The sequence below is a fragment of the Leptidea sinapis genome, chromosome 9 (genome assembly GCF_905404315.1).
Source record: "Leptidea sinapis chromosome 9, ilLepSina1.1, whole genome shotgun sequence".
In the NCBI taxonomy this organism is placed as follows: Eukaryota; Metazoa; Arthropoda; class Insecta; order Lepidoptera; family Pieridae; genus Leptidea; species Leptidea sinapis.
The window spans coordinates 3,881,878-3,902,925 of NC_066273.1; the positions used below are offsets into that span (position 1 = coordinate 3,881,878).

The 21,048-nt window shown below is 35.9% G+C and overlaps 2 protein-coding genes across 6 annotated transcripts in view; both read right to left on the reverse strand.

Annotated features, from left to right (window-relative positions):
• Positions 1-21,048, reverse strand: part of LOC126966024 (39S ribosomal protein L41, mitochondrial) — a 68,998-nt gene that overhangs the window by 25,448 nt on the left and 22,502 nt on the right. The window lies entirely within an intron of this gene.
• Positions 1-21,048, reverse strand: part of LOC126965974 (NAD kinase-like) — an 83,480-nt gene that overhangs the window by 22,415 nt on the left and 40,017 nt on the right. The window contains exon 1 of one of the 5 annotated variants that reach the window (XM_050809826.1): positions 18,322-18,545. The exons of 3 other annotated variants lie outside the window; for them this stretch is intronic. In XM_050809826.1, coding sequence (XP_050665783.1) covers positions 18,322-18,395 — 74 coding nt within the window. In that variant the 5' untranslated portion in view covers positions 18,396-18,545. Of the gene's footprint in view, positions 1-4,893; positions 4,914-18,321; positions 18,546-21,048 lie in introns of those variants that run through there. One more of the 5 variants, XM_050809828.1, reaches the window with a different exon arrangement.

Consider the following 21,048-nt stretch of genomic DNA (forward strand, 5'->3'; position numbering starts at 1 on the left):
TACTGCCAGACTAGAGCGCGCTTCTACGACTAGTTAGATCTACAGTGCTTACCTTTCTAGAAAACCAATGCACGCCACTGCTATTTATAATAATTATTCTTTATAGCAACATAAATTTACATAACTAGGAATGATTTATACGTACTTGTCATCATTTTTGAAGTAACAATCTAATAATAAATATATAAAAAGAACTTTAAATACGTCCGCCAACATCGTGTTAATGGCCGCAAAATGACCAGCGATAACATAATATCCATACGTGAATGAAGTCTTAGGCATTCAATCCGGTTGATAGCACAGAACATTCCAGTTTATAATTATGATTTTATATTAATATGTATGTAGAGTTTGTGTTTTTTACTTCAATGCTAAAAAGAGACAAGTACAGATTCAGTAGTTTGAGATACTGTATCAAATGGGTGACATAAAATAAAAAAAAAAAACAAGAATCAGTCTCGTGCCAGAATTTGGCGAGGACGCCTCGTGTAAAAGCGAAGTTTCGAATTGATTAAAGACAAAACTAAGCGGAATTTACATTCAATAAAACTTACAACATTTGGATAATTATGGATTTCCGCAAAATAACGCGTAAATCAATAAATTTTCAAAAAACAATAAAAGAGCTCAACCTAAAAGCTTTCTCTTCACCGCTACCATATTTATGTTCTTCTGGTATCTATGCAGTAATTACGTCGTGCGAATGAAGTCAGAATATATTAAGTAATATATACTCGCGTCATACATAAGACAATCTCTTCTTTAACTATGATTGCCTGGTACTAAAATACTGTATAAAATTGTCTTAGGAATTTTCGATCAGGCCACGTTAATAGCCCATAAATTACTGGGCTATTAACATCTAATGTCTCATAGTGACGACCGCAACAGCGATTCCACTCAGAATTTTAGGTTCAATCAATCAATCCTGAGCGGCACTGCATTGTAAGGCTTACCATCTACCATCAGTTGAAGGTTTTGCTCGTATTGTCACATTTTCTCATTAAAAAAAACTTATGTGCGTTTAATCTTGGCTTCAAAGCAACTGGGCGTCATTAATAGAGCACGGCACGAAGCGCAGGTCCGGCCACACATGGAGTATTGCTGTCATCTCTGGTCTGGCGCACCCCAGTATCAGCTCGATCCATTTGACCGCGTGCAACGCAGAGCAGCTCGAATTGTCGGGGACCCAGTGCTCTGTGATCGGCTGGATCACTTGGCGTTGCGTAGAGAAGTCGCTTCATTGTGTGTCTTCTACCGCATTTATCACGGGGAGTGTTCCGAAGAGCTGGTTAACCTGATTCCTGCCGCCGAATTCATCTTCGCACGACACGCCACACGTTAGGATATCATCCTCACCATCTGGATGTGTGGCGGTCCTCCACAGTGCGGTTTTCAAGGAGCTTTCTTCCACGCACTACAAAGCTGTGGAATGAGCTTCATTGTGCGGTGTTTCTGGGACGATACGACATGGGTACCTTCAAAAAAAGCGCGTACACCTTCCTTAAAGGCCGGCAGCGCTCCTGTGATTCCTCTGGTGTTGCAAGAGATTGTGGGCGGCGGTGATCACTTAACAACAGGTGACCCGTGCGCTCGTTTGTCCTCCTATACCAGAAAAAAAATATACGCTTTATAAGGTCGGCAACGTATTTGTGATTCCGCTGGAGTTAGAAGAGAGTATAGGCCTCGGTAATTACATACCATCAGCTGACGCGTATGATCGTTTGGTCTACTGTTTCATAAAAAAAACACAAATTAAATATATTACTACTACGTCGAATACTACAATTAAATTAACGGTCTAAATTTCAACAAATATTTCATTATTTTTTCATGTATTTGAGAGCTATATTTCCCCGAGACTCCACGATGGCACCCAACCTTTACCAACAAAGAGACAGACAATATCTTACTTCGAGAAGTAATTAACAGTTTGCGGTGATTATAATTAATATCAGTATCAAAGAGGAGACATTGATGTGACCAAGAGGGCGTACGTTATCACAATAATAAGTCATCGCGTGAATCTCACTCTCGCTGAAAGTGTCAGGACCTTTAGACAGTCTGATTTTTACACGAACCGAATGTTCTTATAAAATTTTCAGTTATTTGAGAAAACATCATAATCATTATACTAACTTTTTTATGAAAATAAGGGGCGAGACGAGCAGCACGTTCAGCTGAAGGTAATTGATACGCCCTGCCCATTACAATGCAGTGCCGCTCAGGATTCTTGAAAATTCCCAAATATTCTGAGCGGCACTACAGCTGCGCTCGTCACCTTGAGACATAAGATGTCAAATCTCATTTGCCCAGTAATTTCCCTAGCTACGGCGCCCTTCAGACCGAAACAAAGCAATGCTTACACACTACTGCTTCGCGGCAGAAATAGGCGCCGGGTACCACACCCATAATCTAGCCGGCATCCCGTGCAAAAGAGCCTCCCACTGGTAATAACTTGAAAAATGTCTTTTATTATTACTAAAACCATTAATAATTTTCTATAATTTTTTTTTTATTCAATAGGTACAATATACAAATAGGTACCCACTTTTAAATTGTAATTAATTTGCTCGCATTATTCTATGTATTATTTAATTGTGGAATCATTAATTTTATTGTGTAAGTGTATTAAGTTGTACCGTTTGTTTTCCGAATAAAATAAAATAAAAATAATATTATTAGCTTAAATATTATAGATTTTTAACTAGACTTTATATTTAGTTAAAACTTAGATCATTTATACGTCGAGTCAAGATAGACTATGAGAGCTGTGAAATGTCATAAATAAAATTAACTTTAGAACTAACCTCTATTTTGAGCAACTCACGGACACTAACACAGCGACACATACAATCGCGAGTGTAAGACGTAGCTTGTCACGCACACTAAACTAATATTCCTGGCCTGTTTTTATCTGTTGCCTTACAGCAAGAGACTCTGCCCCTTATTCATAATAGTCCGCTAACTTTAAACAGCCGCTAAGGAGTGTTTTTTCTCATTCTGACTCAGGTCAATAGAAGAAGACAGAGTGAGAATTAGCAATGCTTTAAGTTAGCAGACTATTATGAATAAGGGTATATCTATATGTATAAATTATCTAAGAGTAAAAATTGCATGTCTATTCCATGTTATTATTTAAGTGAACTTCTTTTTTGTTTCCAAATAAATAAATGAACCGTATCATAAAAAATCTCGATGCAATAAAACTCAACACCAAATTATACCTTTTCGCGATATTTTTATCGTGTCACTACTAACGTAAGCTTGAAAAACAAGTAAAATAAGAAAATTATAGCATCGAATTATTGCCATGTAAAAACAATCCGACAAAAAATACGTTACTTAACAAAAAATATCGACTTTAATTAATAATTATTTCAAAGTAACAAACAATTTATTCTCTGCAATATTTTGTAATAATAGCTAGTTTTAATTAATATAATATTCACTAGAAATAATTTATTTGGCAAAACAACGTTTGGCGGGTCAGCTAGTTCAAATACAAAAACAATGCTCGGTGAAACAGTCTCTTCGTATTTTATATGAAAATTCAAGAAAGTTTAATTGAACGTTATTTAGAGCTCTTCTTCCATAAAAAATTATACTTTCTGGATACACAATATATTTGATTTGTAGCTAGAAAAATGCGTGCGTACAAATTACACATACAGAAGTGAAACCTGCATTGTGAATTAATTCCTATGAAGTCCTGGTACATGTTGCTAGGATGACAGATGATTTCAACCGCTATGAAAGACATTACTATCACCGTTACCATACTTATGATCGCCTGGTACCAAAACAAGTGTGTATAATGCTTCCTATCTCATTTTCTCCCACGTTAAATCGTAAATGAATTTATGTGTCCGTCTATTTTTATTGTCTCGCATTTTCGTTTCATCAACTTTTGAATCAGAACGATGCTAAAGAAGTTTCACTTCAAAATGACTACGCATTTTCTATGAGGAGTTCCCTAAATTATCTACCTATTGGTTCAGTAGTCAGATTTTTTTTTACGATATATATATAACATAATATATAGAACAACGTAGGTTCAAAAGCCGTACACAAACTATAATTATATCATCCACGTAAGCAACAATTTTCATAAAATCTATACTAATAAATAATGTTTGTTTGTTTGAACGCGCTAATTTCTGGTACTACTGGTCCGATTTGAATGATTCTTTCAGTGTCCAGGTAGTCCATTTATCGAGGAAGGCTATAGGCTATGTTTTTTTTTCAATATTAGGGATCCGTAATAAAATTGCTATGTAAAAAAGGTGTAAAATCGAAAACCTATTTTTGCGTACGCTTCAAAAACTATTGACAATAGAACAAAATGATGTACAGGCTATAATATAGGCAATATTTTATTACTTATAAAACTATCGCGTGAATTATACTTTATATGGCAAAACAACGTTTGCCGGGTCAGCTAGTATGTTCATAAAATGAAAAGTACTGGGCCAAACCATGACAAATTTTTATGGGACCAAATGGCAAACATTTCACATCTAATTATGGATGCATCATGTAAATCGGATCATAAATCTCAGCGTGATCGGTCTACATATATAAAAAAATACCGATCGGATTGAGAACCTCTTCCTCATCGAAGTGGGTTAAAAATACTACAATGCATTTTCTACGCCTGTATGAAGAATTCTATAAATTACTTATTGATTTAGTAATCAGATCAGAGTTTTTTTTACAGCATGTATATAACAGCGGAGGTTCAAACTTAAAAGTAACAAATACAAAACTATACGAATTGATAACCTCCTTTAAATATATTGTTATAACGATGACGCCGCAGAAAATAAAAAAGTATTAAATATATTTAAACAAACACACGAAAACACGAAATATTCTCCAAATGTCAATTACCTGAACGCATTGCAAAATACTTGGACACACGCTACGATGTAACACAAACGATATTAACTGAACTCATTCCATGACCGCGGCTCGAACATTGGACGACGAATACATTAAAAATAAACAGGTTGTTTTAAACGTTACGCAATTAATTATTGTTTATATTTTGTTCCACACACTTTCGCAGGAAATCACGATGGATGGTTAATAGGAAGCAGTTTAATGTGTATGTGTGTGTGTAAAGAAAAAAAATAAGAGTAAGTTTTTTTTTATGAAAAAGAAGGACAAACGAGCGTACGGGTCACCTGGTGTTATCATCGCCGCCCACATTAGGAACGCCACACCAGAGGAATTACAGGAGCGGTGCCGGCCTTTAAGGAAGGTGTACGCGCTTTTTTTGAAGGTACCCATGTCGCATCGTCCCGGAAACACCGCACAAGAAAGTTCATTCCACAGCTTTGTAGTACGTGGAAGAAAGCTCCTTGAAAACCGGTTTGCCTTGTACTTCCCCGGGCGTAAAAAAAATAGGGAAGTCCCAGGCCCAAGGGTGAAGGGTTTCGTAAGAGGCGACTAAGGGGAGGACTAGTGGGAGGCTCCTTTGCACAGAATGCCGGCTAGATTATGGGTACCACACAACGGCGTTATTGTGTTTAGGTCTAAAGGGCGCCGTATCTAGTGAAATTACTGGGCAAATGAGACTTAACATCTTATGTCTCAACGTGACGAGCGCATTTGTAGTACTACTCAGAATTTTTGGGTTTTTCAAGAATTCTGAGCGGCACTGCATTGTAATGGGCGTATCAATTACCATCAGCTGAACGTCCTGCTCGTCTCGTCCCTTATTGTTATAAAAAAAAAGAAGTAGAACATCTGCGCGACAAACAGGCGACACAAATAGAAAGAGGCGGTGCGGTGACATCAAGTCTCATTTGGCCAGTTATTTCACTAGCTACGGCGTCCTTCAGACCGAAACACAGTAATGCTTACACATTACTACCCTACTTTAACTCAGACAGCGACTAGTGTCGGCGGCGTATGGCGTGGCACTCAATAGCTTTGTCTCCCCAAGATTGCTTAGAAGCCATGTATATCATGTGTATGTGTGCGTGCGTCGATTCAGGCTCTAGTATAAAGTTTAAAGTACTGTTCTATAAATTAAATTCTTTGGTCATAAATCATTTGTATCTGATGGGTTACAAATACTCAATACAACTAAAGTTTCTATCTTTGTCATATACGAGCTGCTGCTGCGATGTCAATGATATAAAGTGGCATAGTGTGGATTTTTTTTTAACAAATTCCACCCGCAAGAGTTTTTTTCTTTATAATGAATAGAACAACGTCTGTCGGGTCGGCTAGTGTATAGATATAATATGTTTCTCTTCAACTATCGATTTAGTATAAATATGGAATTATATGTACGCACTTTGATAGTAATTAATGATATTATATGGGAATCAAACGAATGGGTTTGCTGAAAAGACAATTAAAATATTTTTCTAACTGGATTTTTGGCAATATTTGAAACTTTATAAAAGCTTGTAGTGCGAACAAAAGAGGCAAGAAGGGGTATATGTGAAAGCTCAATAAATTTCTGTCGCATTAAAACATTTGTAAAACTTATTATAAGCTTTTGGAGAATCCTGGCATTGTATTGTAATGGGCTGGACTCATTAAAATAAAGACAATAAAAATGTTGACGCTAATAAATACAATTAAAATAGTAACACCCTGTACATAATCGTATGTAAATATTAGTCAGACGTCTTGCCCACATTATTAACCTTTCCGTCCATATACAAACAGCTAATTATAAAGTACAATCGAGTTGATACAGACAGAAGCAAATGCGATACACGGCTCATTCAGAAAAACCCATTCTATATGACGATGACGTAAAAAATAACGTACATAGAGAGTGCGAGAACATTTTGAAAACAGAACAAAAGAGAAGCCATTTTGTTATATATTTTACTAACGTAATACATATAAATCTTATGTTTTTTTTATACATATACAATGTGTCCCTGTATGTAGTTATCAAACTTTAGGAGTAGTAAACTAGGTATAAACTATTCGACTATAAACTTATCGACGATAATACCCCATATAAGGGGGTCAATTCCATAACCCTACCAGTCTACAGCTACTTTTATTTATATCTTAACAAAATTCACCTTTTTTTTGTAATAGGCGTTACGTTGCGGAAATCCATAAGGCCTTAATTATCAAATTGAATTTTCTTTAGTGTTAATTCCGCTAATATTTGTCATTAAACAATTCGACTTTGTCTTTAAACAATTTCGCCGGAAGGACGTGTTGGCTCGGCAAAATCTGGCACGAGACGAAATTCACCTTAATTTGTAAAATAACGTCGGTTTGAGGTCTACGTCTTGTAGGGGCTCAATGTTGGTCTGGTAGGGTTGTAGAATTGACCCCCTATATGGGGTATTTTCGTCGACGAAATAGGGCGACTATTCTTATACTCATATGTCACGTGATGGAAAGTTGTGGTATGGACATCCGCAGCATCAGGGATCAAGAGATGCGTTGCCGGCCTTTAAGTTGGGAGTATTGTTAATATTCTCTTACACACAACCGTCTTTATATCGATGTCTGATGGAAAAGGAGGAAGAACAAGAATGTGGGCAAGTGCACTCATAGCTGGCGAAAAGGCCGTCTCCAGGTATAACGAACGATGGAAGAAAGCTAAGAAACGAAAGAGATTAAAGTATACTCCCAAATTAAAGGCCGGCAACGCATCTTTTGATCCCTGGTGTTGCGTATGTCCATAAGCGGTTGTCTTACCACTTACAACCACATCAGCCTCATACCCGTTTCCCCCCTCTTATATAAAAAGTTTTTTTTAATGAAAAAAAAGGGATAAGACAAGCAGGATGTTCAGCTGATGGTAATTAATATGCCCTGCCCCTTACAATGCAGTTCCGCTCAAGATGATTGAAAGAGCCGAAAATTCTGAGCGGCACTACAACTGCGCTCGTTACCTTGAGACATAAGATGTTAAGCCTCATTTGCCCAGTAATTTCACTAGCTACGGCGCCATTCAGACCGAAACACAGTAATGCCTACACATTACTGCTTCACGGCAGAAATAGGCGCCGTTGTGGTGCAAAAGTAACTGTGGAGAGAGGCAAGTGAACAGGAATGGAATACTTTTGACTATGCTATCAATACTATTTAGGTGCTTAACAACTTGCTTTCATACACCAATATCTGTAATAATATATGTTCGGATATATCGGGCGGCGTTGTTTTTTTTTGGAACAGGAGCCAACCGCCGACCACATTCTCTTGCAACACCAGATTAATCACAGGAGCGTTACCGGCCTTTTAGGAAGGTGTTCGCGCTTTTTTTGAAGGTACCCATGTCGTTTCGTTCTGGAAATACCGCACAAGGAAACTCATTGCACAGCATGGTTGCATGTGGTAGGTAGTTCATTAAAAACAGCACAGTGGAGTCACAACACACATCAAGATGGTGGGGATAAAATCCTAATTTGTGGCGTGTCGTACGAATCTGGAATTCGGCGGCAGGATTCAGGTGAAACAGTTCTTAGGAACACTCTCCGTGATAAATAATAATAATAATATTCTTTTATTTCAGGCCAATTATGTCCCTTAATTAACATTAATCCCTTATTCTAATTAAAAGTAAACTTAAAAAATACTAGAAATACATCGCTGTATAGGGGTGTGGTGTCCAAAATATAAAAATTCATTACAAGTCCAATTTATTTTTTGTTGTTCTCCATGTGAACAGTAACAGTAACACACGCAAGTATTATCATGGACGACGAAGAGGAATTAATTACTATTGCACTTTTACTGGCGCTAAACAAGGAGAAGAAGAATCGTCGTTACTGGGTACACCCGTTGAATACTCGAAGATTAACAGATAGTCAATTTTATCTCAAAAGAGCAAGATTACGAGACCATCACAGATGAATTCTTCAAATATTACAGGATGTCAGTGAAATCATTTGATGAGCTTTATAATGGCATACGAGAGAAAATTAAATTAGTTACCTACGACGAGTCTAGAGACGTCCACTCGCTACAAAGCTCGCGCGAATCTGAATTGAAATTTCCGTGCGTGTGCGGCGGCTGAGCCGAAATGTACGCAAGAGCTGCGTTCGGGATGACGTCATTGAGTTTTTTCCGTTCTTACGAACCGAACGTTAGGTTTTTTTTTTCCGTTTGGAAACAATAAGAATGATGTGCGCCTTGTTCAATATTTTTTATGTAATTAGACCATTCAGGTTTCCGAATCTGGATTTCTGATCAGGAAACCTAATCTGGTTTCCGCCCAGCCTAACGGCTAGCGACTCAGCGCTGCAAACAGGTTCAATCAGCAACACCTTTATGATGACCTTAAAAACCAGAAACCGTAAAATTTTGGCTAAAGGTAGAACAAACCGCATAAAAAATTACCTCTGTAATTAAAGAAAAACCAATTACACCTTTGTGTGGGAATTAGTCACTTTAATTTTCAGTAATCTAAGCCAATGATTAACTCTACACTTTTATTACAATATACTCTTCCTGTTAAGGCGACACTAAATGCCGGCGACCTTGAGCGATACGAGTTCACGGCTCCTATGTAACAAAGCCAATATTTTCAAAATTCTTGGGTTGAAAATGTAACATTTTAACAGGCGCAAACTGCTTAATTTTAGAATTAAAACAGCATCAAATAAAGGCTTGTGCTTTTCAGATACCATGTGTGCGTGGATACATTTCATTATCGGATAACATATTTTAATTTTGATATATTATACAGTATTTTATTAATCCTAACTCTTATTTAGCCCTTCTGAATGAGACAGACTTTTTCTTCCAGAAATAGCTGGAAATACAGAATCATTAGAAAGAATTTGTAAGAAATAGGAAGCTAACCTATGCTTAATTATTAAAACAATGATAATAACACTTAAATATCAAACAACTGAAAAGTGCTAGACAAAACAAAACAGCCCTCTTGGTTATGTAAACAATAATATAAGGCCAGATAGTACCAATTTTATCAACAGAAGCGAATAAGCAACATGTTCGTAACTGATAAAGGTTCACCTAATTTTCAAAGATATCGGAAGTGTATGTCTGGATCTGACGTCACTGAGAAAATTAAAAAAACAAAAACAAAATGTTAACCGTTCGGCGATGTTGGATATGAAAAAGCCATTCGATCATACCGACCTCCTCGACGACTTCATGACCCTCCAGGTGGTTTTGGCCTCGTTTTTAATAATTTATAAATCCAATATCCTGATGTGTGTCTCAGTGAACTCCCTAAACTAATGAACGGTCTTTAATGGGGATGACTTCATGTAGTGAAAATTAGTCCAACTTGAGAGATAGGATAGTTTTTATTTCGATTTAGAACCCATAATTATTTTATTTCCAATATTTGTTTTGTATGGACATACTTTCTATGAGAGAATTTATTGTCGCACGGTTTGATAGTTCTGCTGTAACACAATAGGGAGCATATTTTACGAAATAATTCTTAATATTATGAAATATTATTGACAAATTCATTAAAACAGTATTTTATTTATATAGACGACCTGTATAGCCGAGTGGTTAGCGATCCTACCTACTAGACGCCCTGGGTTCTAATCCCGGTAGGTGCAAGCATTTATGTGATGAATATGGATGTTTGTTTTCGAGTCCGAGTATATTGTATTAAATATATCGTTGTCTTGCAACCCATAATACAGGCTATTTATGCCTAATTTGGGGCAAGATAATTTGTGTAAAAAGTGTGACAATATTATTATTATTATTTATCATAAACACAACAACGTCGGCTAGTAAAAATATAAATATCACTGTTTATATTACAGTTACGGATGACGATAATATCAATACTACAGTAGTTAATGCTTATATAGATAAAGACTATCACGTCGATAGTAAATCTGATATCAGATATGTAGTATCTGTTAACTTACACGTTAAAAAGACTGATAATATTTTGATACTTTGCCTTAATTTCTTTTTAAGTAATTGTGTATTTTTCTACGAAAGTGGAGGACAAATGACCGTACATATCAGCTGATCTTAAGTGATAACAGGAAAATTGAAGGCCTTTTTGAAAAGTGTAAGCACATTCCATAGTTCGGAACGTGGAAGAAAGTTCCACGTAAACCACACTGTAGAGAAATTCTAGATATACATCTGTATCTGGTGGGGATGATATAGTAATTTGAAAATACGAGGGCGGCACTGAAAATTTCGGGAATCAAGGAAGTGACACAACATTATTATTTAAAAATGTATTTATTGCTTTTCGAAGTATTCTCCGCGAAATTTGACACATTTTTCCATACGATGGAACCAATCATTGAAGCAACCATTCCATTCGTAAGTTGGGATCTCCAAAATGGCCGTTTTGTAGGCGTCCACAGCTTATTCAGGTGATGAAAATCTCTGACCACGCAATTTATTCTTTATTTTAGGGAAAGTATAGAAATAAATAGGGCTTAGGTCGGGGCTGTACGGCGGATGGTCTAATAATTCTGCGTTTTCTTGCTCTAAAAACTCTTTTGTTCTGTGCGCGGTGTGAGAACTCGCATTGTCGTGATGGAGGATGATGCGGCGGTTGCAGTTCTCTTTACGGAGTTCAGAAACAGGAACAGTGGAAATATTCCATTCCCGATACTTTTAGTGCAGCCTATGTATAATATAAATAGTACAATTATGTGCCCCGTAGTAATATTATACTTAGATGATAAGTTTCATATATATATTTTAATTATTCGTTCTGTCATAAAATCCCTATTGTTGCGGGCATTTCTAAGTTACGTATCACTAACGATGACAGTATGAGGATAATTAACAGTTTTTCAGAGCCGTTTTTTCGTCTTACTTATAAAAAATAATAATTTTAATCTTAACTCCGACTGAGAGGTGCAGCCTAATGCTAGATAGCATATACTACTTATATTCCTTTTCAACAAAAAGGGTGTGCATGAGGCAGTAGTAAAGGGCTAAGTAGGGAAAATTTATGCATTCTAACTAGGACACTATCGCTGTGCAGATTTGCAGCGCTGCAGCTGAGCACTGCAGATTATGACCACAACTCAATCCTGGCCTCATACACTGTAGAGCGTGTAGATCCTCTCTGAATGTGGCCCTTTAATGCGTAAACGTTTTTTTTTTATGAAAATAAGGGACGAGACGAGCAGGACGTTCAGCTAATGTTAATTGATACGCCCTGCCCATTCCAATGCGGTGCCGGATCAGGATTCTTGAAAACCCCCAAATATTCTGAGCGGCACTACAACTGCGCTCGTCACCTTGAGACATAAGATGTTAAGTCTCATTTGCCCAGTAATTTCACTAGGTACGACGCCCTTCAGACCGAAACACAGAAATGCTTACACATTTCTGCTTCACCGCAGAAAGAGGCGCCGTTGTGGTACCCAAAATCTATCCAATTGTTTTGGGTTTTCTTTAGTATTAATTCCGCCAATATTTGTCTATTAAACAATTCGACACGTGTTTCGCCTCTACACGAGGCATCCTCAGGACATGTTGACTCGCCAAAATTTGGCACCAGGCTCGGATTTGCATAATTATGGATTTCCGCAAAGTAACGCCTACTTCAATAAACCCATAATCTAGCCGGAATCCAGTGCAAAAGCGTCTCCCACTGGCAAACGTCTTTAATGGGTAAACATAGCATCTCTTAGGGAAGACCAATTCTTAATTAGTTTAAGATACGTCAGCTCACTGCAAAAGATACAATAAGATTCATGAAAAGAATCAATCTTAGCAATGAGCTAAGTATAGTTAACAGTGGCTGTCACAATAGATCACATTGGTTGTAGTGAAACAGGGCTGCCATGAACGGTTCTTAAGCAGTATTACCAACCTAACAATAAATTCGTAATGACTCTATATATTATCATATGCAAAAAGAATTATTCAATTCCGAAAACACATAGAGGTTTTCGCATTCAAACAAAAAACTCCTTAGTTTTACAATATTATTTCTTTATAAATCATATTCACGAAGCATCCTTACACAAACAATGAATTCAAGCTCTAAAGGTTGATGCATTCAGTATACGATAATTTATATACAATTATTTTTAGTACAAACATATAACTTTGAACACGATTTAAATAGAACCTTACAAAGTTATTTGTTACTATCTGACCCGGCAAACGTTGTTTTACCATATAAATTGTATTGATCTTTTGCTTGCTAGTTATGGCGTAAGATAAGAGATGGCGTTAGTTGTATTCATTAGTAACAATCACACTTCTTTTATATTTTGTATAATTCACACTATAGTTTTATAAATCATTATGATAATAATAATCTTTATTTGAATATCAATAAGGTAAGTTTTACCGCCTTTCGCACCAACGTGTCTATTCTAAGAGCACTTAACGTCAAAACTAGACTTTCCACAATATGCCTTCGTAGGATGATAGAATTCTTCGGACATATTACTCGTAAAGAGGGTCATAATCTTGAGCAGCTGATGGTGACAGGCAAGGTAGATGGCAGGCGTCCCAGAGGACGCAGTCCCAAGAGATGTTCGGACCAAATACGATCTTCTCTGAACATCAACTTCCATGACGCCCTTCATAAGGCTGAGGATCGCAGCAGATGGAAGAATCTGATCCAGCGGGGGAGTCATGACCCTCAGTAATGAGGAAAACGACGCAAGGAGGAGGAAGGTCAGTTTTTCAGTCGGTCTAATTTAATCAGATGACGTTTTTCAAATTTTACCTACAAGGCATGCAAATATATGTAGTGTCAAATTAGTTAATCTATATATATAAAAATGAATTGCTGTTCGTTAGTCTCGCTAAAACTCGAGAACGGCTAGACCGATTTGGCTAATTTTGGTCTTGAATTATTTGTAGAAGTCCAGAGAAGGACAAAGAATAAATAGGAAAATGCTGCTAAATTTAATAGAAACAACACATTTGATTTTCCTTTGATGTGTCCATACATAACTTCTATGAGAGAATTTATTGACGCACGGTTTGACAGTTCTGCTTTGAAATAATTTCATTACGACAGCAGGGTGCATATTTTACGAAGTAATTTTTGATGTTATGATATATTATTGACAAATCCATATTAAAACATTATTTTATTTATTACTAGCTGACCCGGCAAACGTTGTTTTGCCATATAAAGTATAATTCACGCGATAGTTTTATAAGTAATAAAATATTGCCTATATTATACCCTGTACATAATTTTGTTCTATTGTCAATAGTTTTTGCAGTACACGCAAAAATAGGTTTTCGATTTTACACCTTGTGTTACAAAATAGCAATTTTATTTCGGATCCCTAATTTTGAAAAAAAAACATAGCCTATAGCCTTCCTCGATAAATGGACTAACCAACACTGAAATAATCATTCAAATCGGACCAGTAGTACCAGAGATTAGCGCGTTCAAACAAACAAACATTGCAGCTTTATATATTAGTAGATAGATATACAGAACAACGTCTGTCGGGTCAGCTGGTTTTATATAAAATTGAACCTAAGCATTAAGTGTTTTAGACTAAGCAATACAATTATAATTCTAATAAAACAGTAATATTCATGTCAAATTTGTATGTCAATTTTCCTTAAATTTAAATAGTCATTTATTGAAAAAAACAACAATTTTTTATTAGCCATGATGATAATCTATTCTTAAGATGATTACATGTCATGTCTTTTAAATGAACGGGTAACTTAATATATATTTTTATCGCCATGTAATGAACATTTTTGTGGCAGAGTATTAATTGACATTTGGGTACAAGTAATTTGTTTGGGTATCGAGTGTTCCTAGAAGAGTGATCTTTCATTTTGGTGAAATATTCCGGGTGTTAATGTACAAAAATACACACATATCCCGAGTGTGCAAGAGGCAGTTAATATTTTCTTTTTGATTAAAAGTGGCTTGCAGCTGTCCATCCAGTGTGCATTGCATATTGCACGGATACATTTTTTGAATTCTGAAAGCGCGAATTGCGTACGAAGATTTACACATATCCGTGGTATGCACACCACGCGGCTTGTTCTGATACCGTCTTATTCACCTAATGGCAAAAATAAACCTATCCAATTTATTACAAATGTCTTCAATATGTTCTTTACATTTAAGAATTTTATCAATTATTATGCCAAGATAGTAAATATTATTTATGTGTTCAATCATTGTACCATTATATTTTAAAGTGAAACTTTTATTACTTACACCGTCTCAAACTTTTTCGTCTGTGTGTTGCATGCCGCGTGTCGGTCGGGCGGCGCCTATAGTTCGCAGCAGCTGACCGTGTACTGTATAGACTATTACTCATTTGTGCCAGTGCTCCACCCTATTTTGTTTGTTTTCGTCAGTGTTTAATGTAAATGTTGTATGTCAGTGTTTATTTTTAGCGCAAAGTTTTAAAAGCGATTTTTGTACCCTTAATGGAATATTATTCGAAATTTTTTAGTTAAATGTCTATAATGTGAAAAAATGTTTCACTTTTACCGTGGTTTCATAAAACCACACGATCCTTTTTATGTTCATATTATTTTTTTAATTACTTTTAGTATCTAAATGGATAATCTTAGTTTTTAATATGTTTAAATTTAAGTTATTATTATTTAGCCATTAAGTGAATTAACAATTGTAAATTTTTGTGTAATTGTGTCTTTTTCTTTAATAATTAATGTAGTATCAAGGGCAAATAGCAAATATCTATTAATAATTGTAGAGTGTGGGAGGTCATTGATATATGATAGAAATAGCAATGGGCCGATAATGCTTCCTTGTGGAATGGCGCAACTCTGTTTCATTAACGGCCGTTCCCTATATTCAGTCTATCTCTTACTTGAGATAAAAATTTTATTTTTTATTTTATTTTATTAAGAAAACCAACAGCATATTACAGATTACTTAAATAACTAATAATATTTTACAATAATAATGCCAATAACAGGTTTCCCTTATATTATATTAAATTACGGTTTCCGAAAAATTTCAACATGGTGCGATACCTACTAAACAAAAATGAGATTTATTTTGAGATTATATAGGTCGTTTCATTACATATAAGAAAACTGTTACTAAATATATACATAAAAGGTAATACATAAATATGTATACTATATGTGGTAAAATAAATAAACATAAAAATATATTATGTTAGTGCATCAGTTACTTAGATGTATCATTGAAAGTAGCTATGAGTTCTGATTTGAATTTAGATTTATTTATGGTGAAAAGATCTACGTGACTGAAGGTTGTGTTGTAAGTATGTATTGCCCGTGATATGAAAGTGTTTTTGGAATAGTTTGTATAGTGTAGTGGTTCATATAGTAGATTCGTGTGCCTCGTGCGGGTTGACGGTGTACAGTATGATATTTTAGAGGTCAATTTATCACAGTCAACAAAGCTGTTCACAATATCAAATAGTAGGCTCATATCAAGTAAAATGCGTCTCTGCTCCAACGTTAATAGCTTGTGCGCCTTACAACTGTCATAATAAGAGTCGGTGTGTAATTTTTTACGGTAGTTTAGGTGGTTTAAGAATTTTTTCTGTATACGTTCCAAGCGTTCATTGTAAATTATATATTGTGGAGACCATATTGGACAAGCATATTCCAGAATACTCCTGAAAAATCGTAACTATCGTTGACTTTTCTGTCCCAATAAACTTATCGATGGTAACTCACCTTATCCGTACACGCTGTCTGTCAATGGGATGACGTATTAGTGTTTAATATCAACATTTTCAATACTTCCCGTTTGATTATTAAAATGTTATCAATGACATTTTACTGATTAGGTAACCTAGTTTCAGTATCAGTTTAAAGATCTTCGATATCTGTGGTAGTTAGTGAATCACACTTAACGATTACATCCTGTATAGAGAGAAGGGTTGCCCTCAAGGAGATTTTTTTTTTATTAAGTTGGATGAGGGCAGCTCAGGACCGATCGTCGTGGAGATCTTTGGGGGAAGCCGTTGTCCAGCAGTAGACAACTTCCAGGTGATGATGATGATATTTACAGGAGTGTAGACGAGTTTGGCAGTCACCGGAACGTAAGTGAACACTTTTCTATTAAAATATAGGTTGTCAGAGCTGTTTTCAAATACAGCGTCTTTTCCGCGTGAAATAATCCTTTTGACTCCCATTTTGGCTTGCTGTAATTGGTCGAGTTCACATGCAACCTTTGAACTTCCTTGCAGATGAGTTTAAGTTCCAGAAAATAAAGTATTTGAATAATTTTAAAACGGTATTTGGTATCTGGCGATGCTCAAACATGCACCTCCCTCATGAGAGGCAACTTTCCTAATCACTGCGCCACTGACGCTGCTCTAGCTCAGAGAGTACCCCTATAGCATGCCTCTATTGGGCAAAATTGTAAAATAATCGACATACATTATGGGGAATGTATTAGTACTAATGTACAAAAATATAACAATGAAGATTTCTCTTCAATGAATTTAAATTAAGTTATTTGACAAGGGAGGACAACTCTTGCAATATCATACAAAATAGGCAACATTCACCAAATATAAATGTTACTGCTATAGATAATCATAATATAAAGCTCATAAATATTATTCACCAGAATATACAAGGTATCTCAAGTAAGGAATTAGAAATTGAACTGTTTTTGAGCTGCTGTAATATAGATATATTATGTATTACAGAACATTGGCGTAAGAGTCATCAGCTCCAGTTTAGTTTTAGAGAACATAAAGTAGTCAGTTCGTTATGTAGAAGTAGGGCAATACATGGAGGTTCCCTAATTATTATTAATAATAGATTAAAATGTAAAAATAGAAGAGATATTGTTAATCTCTCTATAGAACAACTAATTGAGATAGCTTGTATAGAACTAGAGCAATTTATTATAGTAAGTGTATACCGCCCCCCCACTGCATCATTCAAATGCATATACTCTTATTTAAAATAAGATATGAAATCTCAATTTGGACTCTTATTAAACGTTCAAAACTACCACCCATTCGAAAAATGTATGCCACAAATCTGATATGAACGGGCGCAACAAACTCAGCGAGCTTCTTCTATTCTTTGCATGAAATTTAATTACAGTCGAATTTATAATTTAAATAGCCTAAAACAGGTGGTCGCTCCATTGCCCAATCTGGGGTATCATTGAGGAAGTCAGTTATGTTTTAGTATGGGTCACCACATGAACACTTTTTAACAATCCTTTTTATTTCGTAACACATTTGTTTTGATCATTTTCGTGGATCATGTTGTAAAATCATATCGCCCCAACAGAGATTCATTCGACTGGACTTATCCGAGTAGAGTAGAATTCCCTTATACTTTTTGTGTGCGTGAGAGAACTTTTTAAGACAAATTTAATTTAGATTTACAAAACCATATATAAATCGATATAAAGGTGCAATAAAAAATATTTACCTCCTAAAATACTCCTGTTTACTATTTTCTACAACAGATTTGCCGGACTCGTGAGAAAATTGTCTCCGCAACATTTTATTTAGCACACACGAAACAACGACTCGCTAATACACATAAGACTTTGCACCGAGCAGACATTTCCGCAATCTGCCATTCTTTTATTATTACGATTTTAATTTATAATATTTTATTTGCGCCAACATAATAACAGCGTTTGATCGGACGAGCCGTCTCGCGGACTGCCTGATGTGGGATCGCATGAAGCCTACTGCTGTATGCGACCTTGGTTTTTACGATTATAGAGATTGTACCTGTGATCTTATCATCCAAACTTCTCAGGACTGCTCGGGTGAATAAACTGTATGCTAACTTTGTATTAAACACAAATGAGAGGACGCTCCTTGAGAGGCAACTTGGCTCACACTTAACCACTTTGAAAGTGTCTCGTCTGAAGAAAAATGGTATAAGAAACCTCAATATCATTTCTGAAGACCTATCCATAGATCCCCACGTATGAGTTTGATGATTTTTGAATAATTTTGAGTTTCGGTTCTAAGTATGGGGAACGCACAAAATTTATTGTTGTTTTTTTTTTATATTTTTTTGGTGAAAATGTTAATGCGAGTTACAGAATACACCTACTGACCAAGTTTCGACAGTGTAGTTCTTATAGTTTTAGAAAAAAAATAGCTGTGACATACACGGAGACAGACAGACAGACATGACGAATCTATAAAGATTCCATTTTTTGCCATTATATATTTCTATATTTCTTATAGATAGATAGCTTGTATACACTTTTATAATAAAGTCGCAGCCACTGTTTAAGCATTATCTATAAATAAATTTAAATGTTTTATAAAAAAATGGCTCCGTTGTAAATCCTATTACTCCACAGCTGAATATCTAAGTGATCGCACAGCCTGGGACTAGATTATGATTATTTAATAGCAATGACAGTACAATATTGTATATTTTTATTACAAAGAGCCCAAAAAAAGAATGCGGGGAGATTTATTGCTTCTTCTCTCTCAGAGCGCCATTTGTTCCCGAAGCGGTAGTAGTGTCTAGTACATTAGAAATGATATCAAAAAGAATTCTAAAGGAATCAATTTTGAGAAAATAAATGCCTTTTATGCCATTTGGCTACGGAACCCTAAAAGAACAGTTTTGACGTCATATTATCACTATTCCATCTGACGATATTGAAAAAAAAAAAACGATAACTCGCTACCTTATGCAGTTTTCGTGACTAGCTACAGTGACACAGCCTGTTTCAAGCACATTTGAACGCATAACATAACAATTACGTAAGTATATAGCGACCTTGTCAATGTTTTACAATAATGTTCACATGTGTACCTACTGTGCAGATTGCCAGCTGACGTTACTTCCTTGTATCTTCAATATAATACGACAGCCTAGATACCGAGGCTTGGAACCAGTTTTAAATTTAACGGTCATTAACAATATGTTATGTTTTTAAAGTGATAACCGTCACTTCTAGGATTAATACACAAATAATTTTTTTAGAACAAAATTTTATGAACGATGCGGGACTCAAACCCACGACCTCTCGCGTTCCTTGCGAGTGCTCTTCCAACTGATCTAACTGAGTGACGTATCGTCATGAAATCTTGTATGCTTTGTTCAACTCTCAGGTTATGGCTTCATCTACAGGATCCAGGATACCAGTAGGAGGCTCCTTCGCACCAGTGGGAGGCTGCTTTGCACAGGATGCCGGCTAGATTATGGGTACCACAACGGCGCCTATGTCTGCCGTGAAGCAGTAATGTGTAAGCATTACTGTGTTTCGGTCTGAAGGGCGCCGTAGCTAGTGAAATTACTGGGCAAATGAGACTTAACATCTTATGTCTCAAGGTGACGAGCGCAATTGTAGTGCCGCTCAGAATTTTTGAGTTTTTCAAGAATCCTGAGCGGCACTGCATTGTAATGGGCAGGGCGTATCAATTACCATCAGCTGAACGTCCTGCTCGTCTCGTCCCTTATTATCATAAAAAAAAATCTACTTTACAGTTGATAACCTGCTGAACCCCAATATTTACATATTAGGAAACGGTTTTAATTAAGGGTCATTAATACTTAGAACCGGTTTTTATCCATTATTATTAATAAGACCTCATTTACCGGCCGATTCCGCGAGTGTCGACCGATTCGTCTCGTGCGGTCAGGTCAACTATGTCACAATGTCACAGGGCGATGAAGAGAGTTCGAATAAACCGTTCTTAACCGGTTTTTTCAACAAAACCTTCATATACAACTTAAATAACCAAAATATTAAAAAAATATCTTTAAAGGTAGAGCAAAGCCGAATATAAAGTTATCTATGTACCAAAACATTAACTGGTTCGATTTTTTTCGGCTTCTATGCTATGCTAGGCTATTGCATTTTAGTCGATTTTTAAACAACTTTAGGAAACGGTTATCAAGTCGTGTAGTTTAAGGACCGATTTGGTTTGCTATACATTTAAAAGAGTATTGCTACATCCAGGAATTTGGAAATTGTTCGGCCAAATTATTTTTCATGACCGATTTGAAGCGAATATCTAGTGGGATATTTCATAAGCAGTTAATTAACTTTTATCTTTGAAAATGAACAACCGCTTCATCCAAAAAATAAAATCAAAGATATATCTAATATATAAAATGCTCGTGTCATGGTGTTAAACTTTGAACTTCTCCGAAACGGCTTGACCGATTCTCATG